Below are 19,359 nucleotides of genomic sequence, written 5' to 3'. Positions count from 1 at the left end.
CTGGGTCTTCCAGCATGACAACGATCCGAAACACACAGCCAGGGCAACTAAGGAGTGGCTCCGTAAGAAGCATCTCAAGGTCCTGGAGTGGCCTAGCCAGTCTCCAGACCTGAACCCAATAGAAAATCTTTGGAGGGAGCTGAAAGTCTGTATTGCCCAGCGACAGCCCCAAAACCTGAAGGATCTGGAGAAGGTCTGTATGGAGGAGTGGGCCAAAATCCCTGCTGCAGTGTGTGCAAACCTGGTCAAGACCTACAGGAAACGTATGATCTCTGGTTTGCTAACTATCTGTCTGATAGAACTCAGTGCACTCAATTTGATGGGCTCATGTCTGTTAAATTGTCTGTCTGTAATGGTGTTCCCCAGGGCTCTGTACTTGGTCCCTTCTTATTCACTAATTATATAAATAATTTAGACAAAGATTTGAAAAATGCGCAACTTCACTTTTATGCTGATGATACTGTTATTTATTGTTGTGCCTCATCTCTCACAAAAGCTTTCCAGAACTTGCAAACTGCTTTTTATACTGTTCAACATACCTTGTGTCAATTGAAGATTATCCTCAATGCTGACAAAACTAAACTAATGGTGTTTTCTAAAGCAAGAAATAGACCTCTGAACCTTTCACCTATTACTACCTGTCAGGGCAATGAGATTGAGGCTGTAACCTCATATAAATATCTTGGAATTTTAAATGATGATGGCCTCTCTTTTAAATTGCATAATCAACAACTTACAAAATAATTGAAGCTGAAGTTGGGATTTTGTTTTAGGAATTAGGCCTGTTTTTCTTTTGAAGCCAGAAGGAGGCTAGTATCAGCTACATTTATGCCTATACTAGACTATGGTGATATTTTATATATGAATGCTTCCGCTCAGTGTTTGAGATCAATTGACACCCTTTACCATGGAGCATTGAGATTTATTTTTAACTGCAAAACCCTTACGCACCACGGCACTTTATATACCAGGGTTGGCTGGCCTTCTCTAGTCATTCGTAGGCTCAGTCACTGGTATACTTATATTTACAAAGCCATTTTGGGTTTACAACCATTTTATTTGGGCATCTTTATTCTTCAGAAATGTGGGGGGTACTCTCTTTGTTTGCAGGACTTGTTCCAGCTAACTGTTCCAAATGTCCAAACTGAATTTGGTAAAAGAGCTTTAATGTACTCTGCACTATCAGCTTGGAACCGCTCGGTCGAGGCGTAGGCCGTCCGAAATTGAGCAATTTAGACGAAAAATAAGTAAAGATGAATTTACAGATGATAAGAATGGTGGCTTCGATAAACAGTGGTGGCTGAATAAAGCAAGAGTGACACTCTTCTTCTTCTTCTTCTTCTTCTTCTTCTGTGAGGTTTAATGGCGGTTGGCATCCAATATGTTGCATCACCACTCCCAACTGAACTATAGTATAGATCCATTACACTTTGTGATATTTTATATATATTATGTATATATATAATAATAACAATAATACTAATAATACTAATAGTAATATTATATACATATATTTTTATTAACCTACCAATTAAACCAATCGCGCAAAGCTGAAAGCGCGAACCACCGCATTTAACCATGGCAAGGTGACTGGGAATATCGTTGAATACAAACAGTGTAGTTATTCCCTCCGTAAGGCAATCAAACAGGCAAAACATCAGTATAGAGACAAAGTTGAGTCGCAATTCAACAGCTCAGACACAACGAGACGTATGTGGCAGGGTCTACAGACAATCACAGATTACAAAGGGAAAACCAGCCACATCGCGGACACCGACGTCTTGCTCCCGGACAAGCTAAACACCTTCTTCGCCCGCTTTGAGGATAACACCAATGCGGCCCTCTCCCAAGGACTGTGGGCTCTCGTTCTCCGTGGACGACGTGAGTAAGACATTTAAGCGTGTTAACCCTCGTAAGGCTGCTCCCGGCCCAGACGTCCTCAGAGCATGCGCAGACCAGCCGGCTGGAGTGTTTATGGACATATTCAATCTCTCCCTATCCCAATTGGTTCAAGATGTCCACCATTGTTCCTGTACCCAAGAAAGCAAAGGTAACTGAACTAAATGACTATCACCCCGTAGCACTCACTTCTGTCATCATGAAGTGCTTTGAGAGGCTAGTTAAGGATAATATCACCTCTACCTTACCTGACACCCTAGACCCACTTCAATTTGCTTACTGCCCCAATAGATCCACAGACAATGCAATCGCCATCGCACTGCACACTGCCCTATCCCATCTGGACACGAGGAATACCTATGTAAGAATGCTGTTCATTGACTATAGCTCAGCCTTCAACACCATAGAACCCTCCAAGCTCATCATTAAGCTCGGGGCCCTGGATCTGAACCCTGCCCTGTGCAACTGGGTCCTTGACTTCCTGACGGGCCGCCCCCCAGGTGTGAGGGTAGGAACCAACACCTCCACTTCGGTGATCCTCAACACAGGGGCCCCACAAGGGTGCGTGCTCAGCCCCCTCCTGTACTCCCTGTTCACCCATGACTGCGTGGCCACGCACGCCTCCAACTCAATCATCAAGTTTGCAGACGACACAACAGTAGTAGGCCTGATTACCAACAATGACGAGACAGCCTACAGGGAGGAGGTGACGGCCCTGGCGGAGTGGTGCCAGGAAAATAACCTCTCCCTCAACGTCAACAAAACGAAGGAGCTGATTGTGGACTTCAGGGAACAGCAGAGGGAGCACACCACTATACACATCGACGGGACCGCAGTGGAGAAGGTGAAAAGCTTCAAGTTCCTCTGCGTACACATCACTGACAATCTGAAATGGTCCACCCACACGGACAGTGTGGTGAAGAAGGCGCAACAGCGCCTCTTCAACCTCAGGAGGCTGAACAAATTCGGCTTGGCACCTAAGACTCTCACAAACATTTACAGATGCACAATTGAGAGCATCCGGTTGGGTTGTATCACCGCCTGGTATGGTAACTGCACCGCTCGCAACTGCAGGGCCCTCCAGAGGGTGGTGCGGTCTGCCCAACGCATCACTGGGGGCACACTGCCTGCCCTCCAGGACACCTACAGCACCCGATGTCAGAGGAAGGCCAAAAATATCATCAAGGACATCAACCACCTGAGGCACGGCCTGTTCACCCCGCTATCATCCAGAAGGCGAGGTCAGTACAGGTGCATCAAAGCTGGGACCGAGAGACTGAAAAACAGCTTCTATCTCAAGGCCATCAAACTGTTAAATAGCCATCACTAGCCGGCTACCACCTGGTTACTCAACCCTGCACCTTAGAGGCTGCTGCCCTATATACATAGACATGGAATCACTGGAAACTTTAATAATGTAACACTAGTCACTTTAATAATGTTTACATATTGCTTTACTCATCTCATATGTACATACTATATTCTATTCTACTGTATTTTAGTCAATGCCACTCCGACATTGCTAGTCCTAATATTTATATATATTTTTTATTCCATTCTTTTACTTTTAGATTTGTGTGTATTATTGTGAATTGTTAGATACTACTTTACTGTTGGAGCTAGGAACACAAGCATTTCGCTACACCCGCAATAACATCTGCTAAATATGTGTATGTGACCAATAAAATTTGATTTGATTTAGATTTTTATACTCATTTAAACCCATCACCTTATTCCACTACTTTAACCCTATCTGATCCTAACCCAGGCCAATGGCCTCTTCTGAAGTCAAATCTCCAACCCCCAAGTACTTCCCTGTAGCTGCCACCACAACATCTATTTTCTGTGATTTACATTCCATTTCTGCAGTACAGTTGATAGCCATTGCTATGAACGCTAAGAAGACAACCTTACTGAAGCATATTTCACTCATTGGCCTATCCCTCTGTGATGGCACAGGTCTACTATTCACAGCGATCCTCTCAGAATACCTCTCCCTTGACCCATCCTCCTCTACTTTCTTCACTGCCTCAGCATATGACACCTTCTGCACTACTCTGACTCTAGCCAACTCAACCTGCCTCTCTCGCAGCAGACACTTCTTCTCCCCAGCAACAAGTGCACCCCTACAGATGACACACAAAACTTTAGCCACCGAAACTACACAATCCTCTATCCCATGCCCTCCTGCACACTTCCCACATCTTGGAATTTCCGTTCTACACACTGCTGCGAAATGACCATACACCTGAAACAGTGCAGTGGATTCACCACAAAAGCTCTAACAAGATAACTGATATATCCTAACATGACCTTGTCGGGTAAAGACTGACTCAAAACTCAAAAGCACTGATAGTGACTCTGTTTCACCACGCTCACCACCGGGTCTGCGTCGCACCAAACGGTGGGTGACACAAACACCAGGAATCTTCAACTTCAATTGCTCTACCTCCACACTTAACACTACCGCAGAAATCACTCCTTTCAATGGTGCCCTGTTCCTAAGAGCAAAGCAAGAAACAGATCTTGACCCATTTTGCCTGACATGGAGCGCCCGCTCCCTCTAATCAGAAAAAACACAAACAAATAACACAAGTCCACTACAGGTTACCTTCACTGATTCAACTGCACCCAACTCCTTTCCCACCCACCCTGAAACCACAAATGGATCCGCCAAAAGGCAAGGATCCACTTTCACCTTCCACCTCATTTAACTCGCCCTCATTCACTTCCATTTCACCTCCAGAACTCAGTCTGGCGCACGGCTCACTCTGTTTTCACTTGACACCAATCTTCTTTGACACCCCATCGCCATCTTCCTCAAATTCAAATCCAACCTCTGCTTTCCTCATTTTCTTTGACCTCTTCTTCCTCTTTTTTCCCCTTCATTCATCCTCAGAAATCCTCCTTTCTGTGTCCCTGTCCCAATATTCCCCAATATTCAACTGCTCCCAACTTTGCCTGTGGCCCGATGGCATCCCGGCATAACTCCATCTCAAAACACTTCCCCCCCTGTCTGTCTTTCTCCCTGCGACATTAGTCCTCGATCGGAACTCCCACTACTGTTCCACCCAGTGACACGCTCTTCTTCTTCTTTGAGGTTTACTGGCGGTTGGCATCCAATAAATGTTGCATTACCGCCACCAACTACACTGGAGAATACAGTAACTCGCTTACACTTTGCTTGGAAAAAGGGTAATAAATCAACAAATATCCTACCATCTAACCCTACACTCTTTTTTTTTTAAACACCCTACTCCACTATTTATACCTATCTAGTCCTACCTCAGGCCAACGGCCTGGGAGGACGGGACACCACCACTCAACACACCCTGTAACTTTTCTGACGTCAAATCTCCTACACCCAAATACTTCTCTATAGCTGCCACCACAACCTCTATTTTCTGCGATTTACATTCCATCCCTGCAGTACAGTTGATAACCATTGCTATGAATGCTAAAAAGCCAATCTTACTGAAGCATACATCACTTGTTGGCCTATACCTCTATACTGGTACAGAGCTACTACTCACACCACTCCTCTCAGGATCCCTCCCCCTTGAACCATCTTCCTCAACTTTCTTCACTGCCTCAGCATACGACACCCTCTGCTCTACTCTAACCCTGACCTCAATCTGCCTTTCTCGCACTGGGCATTTCTGATCCCCAGCCCCATGGGCACCCCTACAATTAACACATACCGCTTCTTTCCCCAATGCTACACATTCCTTTGTCTCATGCCCTTCTGCACACTTCTCACACCTAGGAACCTCCCTCCTACACACTGCTGCCACATGCTCATAAACTTGACACCTGTAACAACGTAATGTATTCGTCACAAAAGCTTGTATCACTTTGTCAGGCAAAGACACAACATCAAAACTCAAAAGAACCAATGACACTCTCCAGCAGGGCTGTGCATATTATACCATCAGGGGCAGGGCAATATGGGTCATGGAGGGAGGTTCCTAGGAGGGTGGTTCATAGCAATGGTTATCAACTTGGGTGGTTTCAAAGTTGAAAAGTATTCAGTGGTGCTGTCTGGAGACAGTTTATAGCATAGTAAGAACTTGAGTTCGAAATTAAGTAAAACGTTCAATTGAACAGAAACGGGGCTGTACTGAACGACCAGTTGAAAAACGGGTAGGGTTGTGGGTTGGGGAACACTGTCAGCATGGCCTTATTTTTTACAATCTATGGCATGGCTACTGCCCTTTAATGTCACTCATTGCTTCAAGCAACAGCTCACCACACCCACCAAAGGGGAGCAAATGTACCTCAAAGTCTCTCCAAGAACATAAAATAATGATTTGGATAAAAGTTTTTACGTTATGGAACATTTAACTGAAATGGTGCTGTACTGAACGACCAGTTGAAAAACGGGGAGGGGTTGGGGAACGCTGTCAGCATGGCCACTGCCCTTTAAATAAGTCACTCATCGCTTCAAGCCACACGTCGCCACACCCACCAAATGGGAGCAAACCAATTATGTTTATACACATAATCGGAGCAAATTTACCTCAAAGTCTGTTCCAGAACGTACAAGAACGTTTTGGTGAAACATGTCATTCAGTACAAACCGTTCCGCAACGTAGCAAACATTCAAGAGAACTGAACGCACCAAGCAGTGTTCTGTTTCTATGGCAATATAGCTTACGCCCTAGATAGATACAGCTCGATACTGACAATATGCATAGCAACCGCTGGGTTTACAAATGTTATGTTTACTAAAATCACATTTTCTTTGATTTCTTTATGCATTTTCATACCCGCATTCCCATCTATTTCTGAGTGTCAACTTAAAAGTAATAAAACAAAGACCATTTATTGAACATTGTTACTACTTTTAGTAGTATCCCATGATGCATCGCCTTATTTTGTTGTAGCTCAGGGAGATGAGCGAGAGAACTGACACAGCCCTCTGTTAGTGCAGACAAGAGGAGCGTTTGACCCACAGCACCAACGACAATGCCTTAACATGGCTGAACGGATTTAGCCACTGTAGCAAATACGGCAACTATTTATATATTAGAGAATATTAGACGATATTGTAATATTTTTGAAGGTAGGTATCACGATATTTTATTACATTTATAAACCGTTTTCCACATTGGTAACAGCAGGACCCCTCATCGATTGCACCTGCCTCTCTCGGAGTCTGGTTACGTTAACGTTATCTAGCTAGCAGCAAGCTAGCCAAATGAGCATAACTATTGGCAATGATTTATTGTTTTGTCATGCATTGTTTTGTTATGCTAAAATGAACATACAAGAGCTTCGAAATTATCTTCGAATGCAGCATCTTAGGTAGCGCTAGCTTCTGCACTCGTTACTAACGTTAAAGTTAGCTAACTTACGTAGCTAGCTAATGTTAGCTAACAGTTTGGTTGGTTAGGTAGCTAAATGTGACATGCCATGTGTGACTGCATATCAATAATATAGCTACTAACGTTAGCTAGTTTACTTGATGGTTGGTTGGCTACACAAAATGACAATCGTATTTACTAGCTAGGAGGTAGTAGTACTACTAGATATTACTAGTTCAGCTATTTGGATTGGGAGTGTAATAAGACGACGATGTTGTTTACGAACAGGGCGGCCTTAACCAATTGTTACGGACCGATCATCGTACGTCTGAATTACAGTTAACATCAAATAAAACAATTAACTAAGGTAGCTCGATGCCTAGCTATCTTTGTTGTCAAATAGATTTGCGTGTGAAAGTCGGATCGGGTGCTGTCCGCAATGCAGGTGCTGAAACCAATAAAAATTCTACAATAATTTTGTCCTAGCATAAGGTCAGTTTGACTTGCTTTTCCATTGTAATGAATAATTAGTCCTACAAAGACAGTCTTATTGCTGCAAACCCAACTCGCTACCTGGCTGTTATGTTGACAAGTGCATATATTTTAATTCTGCACATTTTCTAGCAGAGAAATGCAGGCTAAATGTCTCAATGGATTCTTCCAAAGCACATAGAAAGTTAATTATATGGACTCGAACAAAGTAGCCATGAGACAAAGACATTTGCTCAACACCCACCCTCCATAGGAAAGCTGTGACTTCATGATATTTTCAGTATACTCATTTGAGACAGCACTTAGCCTAGTTAGGTGAATTTAAAGGGATTTTCTCAGTTAAGGGTGTGAGACTTCTCCCCAACCTTTTTTTCACAGGGGGTGTGTCTGGAGCATTAATCTTTGTTTAGCGAAGTATGGTAGCTAGTTTGTCTTGTTTCTGCAGTTCATTGGAGAGAGGAGATAGGGGAGGGGAGTTCAATTTTCTCTCCAAAAGCAACATTAATTGAGTATAACTGAGTATACCAGATCACTACAAATGGAGAAAGAGGGTGGAGGGTTGTTTGTTGGTGATGTCATTACAATGTGATATCATTAGAAAAGGAGCATAATTTAATTTGGTCCTGTAATGTTGTCACTGTGCTATGACATCAGCTGAGCTCTCAAGAACCAAGCCTGATGTTAGGAAAGGGTTGTGCTGTGTGAGAGTGTCTGCCATCCAGGATTTACAGGAAGGACTCAGGATTACTCATTTATTATAGATTATCTCTCTGAGTGCACCCTTTATGACGCGTCACTCGCTCTCTCTGTGATTACTCGGCTGTGTTGGAGGACAACTGGTGTCCTTTGCTTCTGTACACAATGAGAGAATTTGACATAAAACTCCTATAGCTGAAGAGCATGCTTTGAGAGCCATCAGAGGTGACACAATTTATGATTAATGTTAGTAAGCCGATGATGTAAGGGAGAAGCTATGAGATGTGTTATTGAAGCTTGCTTGCTAATGTATGCAGTGGAAGGCTCTCTCTGCACTCAGAGGGGAAAATCAATGTGCTCTCTACTCCCAGCCCAGTAGTGTTGTCTGGGAGAGGGTGGAGACAATGGGACGGCTGCTCTTCTCTGACTGAGTGATGGTCTCTTACCTCACCTCTGGGCGCTGTCTCTGGCTGAGCACTGGATGCAAGGACGTCCAAGCAGGGAGGAAGGGATGGGAGGGGAGCGGACCCTGCCTGCTGCTGGAGACTGGCTGCATCATGCCGCACCCTGTGTCACTGTGACGTTTACTAATGTTCTCAGGATCTCTGAAAGCATTCTGTACTTACACTCAGCTGCCTCATGCACTTTGTGCAGTGAAATGGTGGAGTAAGTTCCTGCCAGAGTTTGTTTGTTCTTTGTAGCCTAGTTTTTTGGATGACCTGTTGATAATGACCTATTCAGCCTATGAAATACCCATTGGCCTATTAGCCTATTTATTTAATCAGATCCATACCATGTGTTCTGAAATGTGTGTTCTCTTATGATGGTATTTGGATTGGTATTCATTTGAGGTCTTTTTAATCCAGGGTCTTGTCTCATTAAAGCGTTGATGTTTATTTTAAGCAACATGCTGGTAAAGGGCCAAAGAAACCCAACAAAATGCAGATTACTTGTTTCCCCCTGAGGTGTCTTCTTAAGAGACGTAGACTGCTCTCTATCTGATGATAAAATCAATAGTTCAACATCAGTGTTTGTAAGCCAATTAGAGTAAGCAACAAAGGTATGAGCCTATGTGCCCCTTCTCTCCATGCAAGAAACATAGAATGTGGCTGCATTGCGAATTCTATCAGGATAAAAAAGGGTATTGACTGAGTAGCATTCCAAAGACAATATTGAGTTCAATACTGTGCTATTTTATTGATCCTGTGTGTCATCAGACTATATTTGGGCATTAGGCTAGTCCAGGGGTGTCAAACAAATTTTGCCCTGAGGGCCGCATTTGGAGGGCTGCACTGAAAATGTGTTATTTCCTCACTGTCAAAATGTACAAAAGATAGTCAGTCCTCTGTCCATTGTTTTTTGAATTTTCGATACTCCCTGACTGGTAGCTTTAATTTAGGTGATTTATTAGCGAGCTAGACACAGTCAAGAAACTGTATAAATGTACTAGGTTCATTATAATTTCTACATAGTTCTAATTTGGTTTGAGTAATTTTTTAAGTATACTGAACAAAAATATAAACGCAACATGTAAAGTGTTGGTCCCGTGTTTCATGAAATAAATCCCAGAAATGTTCCATATGCACAGAAAGCTTATTTCCCTGTTAGTGGGCATTTCTCCTTTGCCAAGATAATCCATCCACCTAACAGGTGTGGCATATCAAGAAGCTGATTAAACAGCATGATCATTACACAGGTGCACCTTGTGCTGGGGACAATTAAAGACCACTCTAAATTGTGCAGTTTTGTCACACAACACAATGCTACAGATGTCGCAAGTTTTGAGGGAGCATGCAATTGGCATGCTGACTGCAGGAATGTCCAACATAGCTGTTGCCAGAGAATTTAATGTTAAATTGCCCAGTCATGTGAAATCCATAGATTAGGGCCTAATGAATGTACTATATTTCAATTGACTGATTTCTTTCTATGAACTGTAACTCAGTAAATTTTTTGAAATTGTTGCATGTTGCGTTTATATTTTTGTTCAGTATATATTGAGTTAGCCTCCCCCCAAAAGTAAAAAAACAAAAGGCAAAGTAAAGCTGGAGCACATCCCAGATGTCTATGGGTGAAAGGGGGAGCATTTAGGCTAAGCGCTGAACCCCAGATGGTACGGCTCTTGTTTTGATGTCTGTCTGTCATCTGTGTTTGCAGGCCTCTAGGGCTGGTGTGTGTCTGCTGCATTGTCTGCCATGGCGTCCCCCAACGGTACCCTGGAGAATCAGCTGCACAGCGCCCAGAAGAACCTGCTCTTCCTCCAGCAGGACCATGCCAAGACTCTGAAAGGTCTCCATGCAGAGATCCGCAGACTACAACAGCACTGCACAGGTGAACATGCTGAACCTCAAACTGAACTTGAACTAGGTCCACTAGACCTAAATACATACACTTCACAGGGTTCGTACGGTCATGAAAATCCTGGAAAAGTAATGGAATTTTTAAATGGTGTTTTCCAGGCCTGGAACATTTTTGGAAAATGATAAAATCCTAACATTTTTGGAGAAGTAATGGAAATTAATTTATATTAATGTAATTTATTTAGGCAGAGTTTTTAAATATTTTATCAATCAAATAAAAATCAACATATCAGCCAGAATCGGAATGACACTTTTGCGTGCATCACCTGCATAGTGCGAGACGAGTTGGCCGTTGCTTAAGGAGAGAGAGACAGTCGGACATTGCAGCAACAGGTAGGCCTATAAAATATGATAGAGAACAGATTAACTAGGTAGCCAATTCAAAACATATATTGTACCCTCTAGTTAACTGTTTAGCTATTATTAGCATATATTAATGTTTTTGTTATGTCCCAAAAAACTTTCCACCGGCACTCGCGAAAAGGTCATACAATTATTTTTGATGAAACAAACAATTCACTTCGCCATTGTATTAGTTGGGAATCGGTTCAATTGCAGTGAATCAAATCATGCGACTCAAATAATTATTTGTGAATCGTGAACATTCAAGTTTGGAAAAAAGATCAGATGTAGCCTTTATTTTGGATTATGTGGCTTCAAAACTTGTTTTGTAGATACTTCCAGTTGATTTGAGCATCCAATGTATGGGACATTGGAACTCAATAGATGCTAGTCAGCCTGCAAAGTAAACACTTCTAAGGTAGCTAAGATAAATATGGCTAAACTGGAAAAGGTACATTTCCTGAAAATTTGTGGGCTTGCTTCTTATGAATGAAAAGACGTGTAGCCTACCATAGCCATTTGATCTTTGATATATTGAATGAGCAACTTATTTCAAAAGGCATAAAACGTATTTGGTTGTAATTTTGCAATGTTTTACATCACTGGTGGTCAACCACCCTTCAGGAGAGCTAATGGGTGTTGAGGTTTTTATTAAGGTCCCCCTCTAACAAACCACATTTTAGAATTGAGCTGCTCAACCGGACCTTGATAAACTCTCTGATGTGTTTGAGCAGGGCTTGATCAAAAGCCTGCACACCCAGTAGCTCTCCAGACTGAGGGCTGATCACATGTGTTTTACACAGTTTCCTTACAGGTATTCTACTTTGTGGGGGGTTAAGTGCCTTGCTCAATGACAGAAGGTACATGGGATACAACATTACGCATTCTTTTTTATACGCAGATAGAGACACCGCTAATTGTTGGTCAAGGAGAAGTCATGGAAAGTCCATCTTTCAAAAACTGTATGAACCCTGACTTCATACTGTTACAGAATATGAAAACATACTCGCTCAACCAAAGGAAAACATTCTCAAAACCTGGATTGCAAGCTCACTTGGTAGACTATTACATTCTGAGTCATACATGCTGAATACTCATTTACAGTTCTGCCTGAACAACATGCACAGTCACATTAGATCACAGAACAGAAACTCTGCAAAGGTGAACAAGATTAACCATAAGTGAAGCATGATACCCTGAGCCACAAACCAGAGCGTACCACACCAGAGTGGCTAGCAAGGGCCGGGTCCATTAAAGAGAAAAGGGTTCATTTTGAAAATTATTTTCGGGATGGAAAAACTTTTTCAGTGTAAACTTGAATGACTATAAACAATGTAGAAAATAAAATGGACCTATATTATTTTAAATAAGGTCATATTTGACAACTAACAATCACCAAAATAAAAGCTACACAGTCAGGGAGAATCTAAAACTAAAAAATTAGGCATTGATTTTTTTATATGTTTGATATTTGAGTCACTCAGCCATAAGTCATGGCAACATGTGTAGAATTTCAGGAAATTAGCTTTAAAACTGCAACATTTTCTCTCCGCCCCATGGCAAAATGTGTAGATTTGAAGGAAATTTGCTTTAAAAGCAAAATGTTGTCTCTGTGGCCAACAGGATGGCCTCAAAAATGTTGGGTCGGCGACCGTGCCATTGGCCACACCTACTGCCACGCCCTGGCCATTCCCACCACCTAAGCCACATTTTGATCCAGAAAAAACCCTGGTCTCCACTAGAGCTGCTAGACATGCTCTCTGAATAGCATGCTCCTTGATGCCACCACATCACTCCTGTCAGAGCTGAAGATGTCACTTCCTAGTCTGACGGTGACATTTGATCCTCTTCTCTTTTCACAGACTTGACATATGAGCTGACAGTGAGAAGTTCCAATCCAACAGGTAAGATGTTTGACAAGCTTCCTTTCATTGCGTGACCCCAGGTACACACACACGCAGGCATCTGTTTCACACCTCACATTCCGGGGCTAGAGCAATTGGCCTGACTTTTTAAATACTTAATTATTACATAGTAATAGCATAGTTATTGAGAGATTACTACTTTTTTTACTGGGGTGTGATCCAGTCAGTGGGAAATAGGGTTGGGGCAGGGGCAGTTAATTTTCTCACAATTTTTCTAGATGTATTTCTGTGGGAACCCTTTCTCTCTCTCTCTCTCTGTGTTTTGACTTGACTCTGCTGTCATTGTGTAAGTAATGTCAGCACTGGCAGTATAGTACACTGTTAGACAGAGACATGGAATGTAGCCATTGATGTTTTACCACTTGTAGTTACTCTCTTTGACACTGATTTAACTTTGATTGGTAAACTTTAGAAATTAAATGGATATATTTTCAGTGCCTTTGCAAACTATCGTACTGGCAGTTATATTGTTAATGAAATGATGTAGCCTAAGAATCGCTCAACATATAGTTCAGTCTCTGCTTGCCTTCACACTTGCTGTTTGAAAACAGTGGCAGTGCCCATGAACAGCCCAGGTACTAAAACCTGCAAAGCTATAAATAAGACTTTCTGCAGCAGAACAGAACAGAGGCCTCTGTATGTCTTAGCCCTGGGAATGTTAGAGAGCATAAGGCTGGTGCTGTATCCTGGTAACACTCTCCCACCCAGGAAGCAGTGCGCTGCGGCCGGGACCCCCTGCTGTTCAGGGCACTGTCCTCCTTTCACTGTCAGCTCACTGTCAAGCTCACAGCACAGCCCCTCCCCCCACGTTACCATGGACATGTCACAGAATCGAACAGAAGTCTAAATTAAATACACAGGAGAACTGACCAAGGGCATGCAGTAGAACCACAGAGGTCTAACTCTGGGATTTGACCACGTAGTAGACAGACTCAAATAGGAATTGAACATGAATCACAGGGGATCTGTGGAATGGGTAGAAAATATAGCAATCAATGTGATGTTGTTAGATATTCAGTATACAGCCAGTACTACAGAAACACTGTTAACAATGGGCAGAGGCCAAAGCTCTGTCAGTAAACAGCCGTAACTAAGCCCTCACGCTGACCTTTCAGGACATCATTACGGTCCTGATTAAGCAGCTGAAATAGCTTTATATACTAGCCAGAGAACGGTGGGCTGATACACATACTTTGTAGCATCCCTAGCCAACGACCTGATCAATGCTAATGGGGTAAGGGGGAGGCGCGGTAGGAGCCGTGTTGATGTGGTAAGGGGAGGAGGAAGAGCAATGATGAAGGTCAGAGCAGTGCTGTGCCCTTGCTATCTACCAGATCTGTAATATGAGACAGGAGCTCTTCTTTCTCTTTCTGCCCACTGCAGATGAGTCTCTGTAGACCATCCCTCTCCCCCACTCACTCACTTCAACTGACAGACTCAATCCATGGCCAGTGGATGCACTTACACTAGAAGCACTAAAGTAGTCATTTGGACTGCTCATGAATGTAATTTTTGTATTACTCTGCCATTTTTAAAGTCATGCCCCCCTCCTTCCTTGACATTTCCTAAATACAGTGCATTAGGAAAGTATTCAGACCCCTTGACTTTTTCTACATTTAGTTACTTATTCTAAAATTAATTAAATAGTTTTTTTCCCCTCATCAATCTACACACAATACCCCATAATGACAACGCAAAAACCGGTCGTTAGAAATTGTTGCTAATTTATTTAAATATGACATTTACATAAGTATTCAGACCCTTTACTCAGTACTTTGTTGATGCACCTTTGGCAGCGATTACAGCCTCAAGTCTTCTTGGGTATGACGCTACAAGCTTGGCACACCTGTATTTGGGGAGTTTCTCCCATTCCTCTCTGCAGATCCTCTCAAGCTCTGTCAGGTTGGATGGGGAGCATCGCTGCACAGCTATTTTCAGGTCTCTCCAGAGATATTCGATGGGGTTCAAGTCTGGGCTCTGGCTGGGCCACTCAAGGACATTCAGAGACTTGTCCCGAACCCACTTCTACGTTGTCTTGGCTGTGTGCCCAGGGTCGGTTTCCTGTTGGAAGGTGAACCTTCACCCCAGTCTGAGGTCCTGAGCGCTCTGGAGCAGGTTTTCATCAAGGATCTCTCTGTACTTTGTTCCGTTCATCTTTCCTTCGATCCTGACTAGTCTCCCAGTCTCTGCTGCTGAACAACATCCCCACAGCATGATGCTGCCACCAAACGTGACACTTGGCATTCAGGCCAAATAGTTAATCTTGGTTTCATCAGACCAGAGAATCTTGTTTCTCATGGTCTGAGAGTCCTTTAGGTGCCTTTTGGCAAACTCCAAGCGGGCTGTCATGTGCCTGTTACTGAGGAGTGGCTTCCGTCTGGCCACTCTACCATAAAGGCCTGATTTGGTGCAGTGCTACAGAGATGGTTGTCCTTCTGAAAGGTTCTCCCATCTCCACAGATGAACTCTGGAGCTCTGTCAGATTGAACATCGGGTTCTTGGTCACCTCCCTGACCAAGGCCCTTCTCCCCCGATTGCTCAGTTTGGCCGGGCAGCCAGCTCTAGGAAGAGTCTTGGTTGTTCCATTTAAGAATGATGGAGGCCACTGTGTTCTTGGGGACCTTCAATGCTGCAGAAATGTTTTCGTACCTTTCCACAGATCTGTGGCTCGACACAATCCTATCTTGGAGCTCTACGGACAATTCCTTCGACCTCATGGCTTGGTTTTTTCTCTGACATGCACTGTCAACTGTGGGACCTTATATAATTGGATTTACCACAGGTGGTCTCCAATCAAGTTGTAAAAACATCTCAAGGATGAGCAATGGAAACAGGATGCACCTGAGCTCAATTTCGAGTCTCATAGCAAAGAGTCTGAATACTTATGTAAATAAGGTTTTTCAGTTTTTTATTTTGTATACATTTGCAAACATTTACAAAAACCTGTTTTATAAAAAGAAGCTGTTACTGCGTTCCAACACATGCTTTCTGTTTCATAGTTGTAACAAAGGCACTCCATGAATAAAACGTATTGAACACTTGAATGTTGGTGTTTTTTGTTTTTACATGTAGCCTACAGTAACATAAACTAATGAAAATAATATACAGCTTTTCTATTCTAACGTTACCTAAGACCTTTATAAACACAACCAAATTATTATTTTTGCGATAGCATATATGAAATGTATTGATTTCACTGTTAGAATGTTGCAGTCAGATTGGCTGTTCATTAGCTCGAAGGGGGTTCCTCGAGGCCCAGCAGTTCTAGTGTTAAAGTACCTATACGCAAGTTGTGTGTGTGTGTGTGTGTGGGAGGGGTGGAGGGTTGGATGCACAGTATGTGTAGCCATATTTGGAATTTGCAGTGTGTGTGTGTGTGTGTTAGGCCCAATTAAGCTGTTTTTTATCTCAATATCATTTCTGGGTAACAATTATTTACCTTACTGGGATTGTTTTAAATTAAAATGGTCAAAAAGAAACACACATAGCTTCTTAGCAAAGAGCAATTTTTCAAGCAAGAATGTATTTATTTTTAGTGTCTGACATGTACATATATAGGATGTTAATTTGACCAGTTTCTCACAGCAGGAAAATAATCCTGCAGCAACAGGAAATGTAAATTATTTTGTGGATTATAATTAATTGACATTTATGTAGGGGTTGCGACATATTTAGTTGGGGCAAATCAAGTCTGACATTTTTAAATGGAAATTACAAACTTTAGAAGCAGTTTTAAACCTTGAATACACTACAAGTTTGCATTTCCTGCTGTGCAGGACATTTCCTGCAACAACAGGGTAATCAAATTAAGATCCTATATCTGTACACAAGCCTACAGTATGTTGACTGCAGATGGCAGCCCTACCAGAGCAAATAGCAAAACAGCCTTGTATGTACTCCTGATGGAATATTTTGAGAGGAATGGACAATGTTTTATTGTGGATCCAAATGAAGTAGGCTACTGTATGTGTGACTATTTTGTGTGTTGCAACAGGGTGTAGATGTCTGATGGTTGTGTGAATGTGCATATTTTATCTTCATATAGAGGTCTAACAGTGTGATTTGTTTGTGTGTGTGCAGACAGCAGCGAGGCGCGCTGCAGGGAGCTGCACAGTAAGTGTGAGGAGCTGGAGGCTCAGCTGAAGGTGAAGGAGGAGGAGAACACTGAGCTGCTGAGGGACCTGGAGCAGAAGAATGCCATGATCTCTGTCCTGGAGAACACCATCAAGGAAAGGGAGAAGAAGTACCTGGAGGAGCTCAAGATGAAGAGCCACAAACTGGCTGTCCTGTCTGGAGAGCTGGAGCAGAGAGGCTGCACCATCGCCTACCTCACCTCTCAGCTCCACGCCACCAAGAAAAAGCTCCTGGCAGGCAGTTCCTCCGAGGCCAGCCCCAACGTCAGCCCTGTGAGCTCCTACAAGCCCACCCCTCCCAAAGCCAAGGACAGGCAGCCTGGCCCTGAGACCCCTCGCCGTCGCATGAAGAAGAGCCTGTCTCAGCCGCTGCACTCTGAGTTAACCGAGCTGTACCGGCTGGGTTCTGATGGGAGGAGGATGTTCCTACGGGAGGCGGTGGACGCCATGCCCGATCCCACCCCCTTTCTGCAGGCAGCTCGAGACACGCCTGATCTGCAGATGGTACGAGACCGGCCAGCCGTCATCCCCCCCATCGCCTGTGATCGCTCTTCCAGCCCCCGCCACAGCCCGGCACGGGACCGCCAGCACCGAGCACACGTGGGCGTGGCACACCGCATCCACCACAACACCCCTCCACTGGCGCCGTCTCAGCCAGAGGTGGAGATACTGGCCGTGGACCAGGTCAATGGGGACAAGGTGGTGAGGAAGCGATCCGGGGCGGACAGAACAGTTTAACACTGACACACAACAAGAGCGGGAAGGAGCATCAACTACTGTATAATCGGCTGCTTTTTATGCAATTCTGCAACGAGCAAAAGAAAGTAAAATGGAAAACAGACAAAAAAGAAAAATGTCACTTTGTTCATGGTCCTCCTTCAAAAAACGTTTTTAATTTGTAGAAACGGACTACTGTAAGCATGCCAAATGTTTTGTTTTGAAACCCATGTGACTTACACATCCTGTCCTTTTTGCATTGTCTCTCATCTCACTCCATCTTACATCGTGCACATAAACTTCTCCGCCAAACATCTGCATTATTGCCTGCTTACCTGGTGAATCCAATACACATCGTCAAGGTTACTACTACAGTTAAGTTATCCATACTTCATCTGGTCAGCAATACTGTCCAGTCAGATCAACAAGCTATATAAAGTCTGCAGCTACTTACATGTTATAGAAGTTAACTTATTAAACTAATACTCCCTGAATGTTTTTCATCTTGTGATGTCAATACATTAACAGGAACAAATCACACAAATTAATTGGTAATTGGCAAGTTATCATACAAATTAATTGGTACGTCATGGGCATTTCTAAGACATAATGTACACACAACTGTCTGACCTATGTGTCCTTGATGATATCTGTAAATATGTGATGAAATGTTTTTATTGGTTTATTGGATGTTTTACTTTTAATATAGAAAAATACATCTCAAATATCGAAAAGTGGCATAAGCACTTATTGTCATGCTTCTCACATCACACTTACTGGTCCTTGAAGACTATGTATATGACAATATAATAAAGCAGTCCTTTTTGTTACTAATGTGGTGTGTGTTGGGAAGAATCGACCCTCTGTCACAGGCTTTCACCACGTCAGCGAAGCCTGGAACCAGAACCTTGGAAGAATCTGAAGCATAAACTGCTTGAAGTTTCAGGCTTCCAGTGGACATAGGATGTGAAACAGGTAATTAATAGCACCGTTTTTTTTGCAGCTATTGAAACAGGGTGTGAACAAAAGAAGACGAACATTGTCACACTGTCATGGTACTGTTATTATAATAGCACAAGTAATCTAAAGTAGGTATTTGTCCATTCATATAGATTTGGTCTATTATTGGTAATAATGTGTGGGATATCGTCTTTCTATGTCTAAATGAAAACAACTAGTTTCCACAAACTCTATCATCAGGTTTGCCATAGACATGGACAGCCCTGCTTGCTACTTTAAATCTGTGTCACCCTCTGCCCATGAGAACATTTCCTCTTGGCCTAATGGTTAAGAGATTGGTTTTCCCAAGCAGGAGACGGGTTCAGATCCCACCTGTGTGTACTTGACGTGAGTCTGCTCACGGTCTCATGACGAGGTAGCCCTGCCTGCGACTAAAATCAGTGTCGTGGGAGATTCTGCCCGTGACATATGCATGCACTCTGTTACCACTCATTCGAATATCCTCTTTCCAGGAGTCTGCTCTACAGCC

At 43.1% G+C, this 19,359-nt stretch overlaps 1 protein-coding gene across 1 annotated transcript; it reads left to right on the top strand.

The window, feature by feature from the left end:
* The first annotated feature begins 6,781 nt into the window (after positions 1-6,781).
* On the top strand, positions 6,782-18,699 carry LOC311144477 (coiled-coil domain-containing protein 92-like). The gene is made up of 4 exons (XM_084180501.1): positions 6,782-6,964; positions 10,551-10,724; positions 12,958-12,999; positions 17,101-18,699. Exons 2-4 carry the CDS (start codon positions 10,589-10,591, stop codon positions 17,889-17,891), a joined length of 969 nt encoding a protein of 322 aa, XP_084036627.1. The 5' UTR covers positions 6,782-6,964; positions 10,551-10,588; the 3' UTR covers positions 17,892-18,699.
* The last annotated feature ends 660 nt before the right edge of the window (positions 18,700-19,359 follow it).

Source organism: Coregonus lavaretus, assembly GCF_964263955.1.
Source record: "Coregonus lavaretus genome assembly, chromosome: 17".
NCBI lineage: Eukaryota > Metazoa > Chordata > Actinopteri > Salmoniformes > Salmonidae > Coregonus > Coregonus lavaretus.
Note: the sequence above shows the minus strand (reverse complement) of the source record. Positions and strands in the feature narration are given on the sequence as shown.

What these genes read in the sequence shown, in the direction of transcription:
- LOC311144477 (XM_084180501.1), top strand. Translation starts at nt 10,589, where the DNA reads ATGGCGTCCCCCAACGGTACCCTGGAGAATCAGCTGCACAGCGCCCAG. An exon ending in ACTACAACAGCACTGCACAG is followed by an intron (nt 10,725 to 12,957) that starts GTGAACATGCTG and finishes CTCTTTTCACAG; the next exon opens with ACTTGACATATGAGCTGACA. An exon ending in GAGAAGTTCCAATCCAACAG is followed by an intron (nt 13,000 to 17,100) that starts GTAAGATGTTTG and finishes GTGTGTGTGCAG; the next exon opens with ACAGCAGCGAGGCGCGCTGC.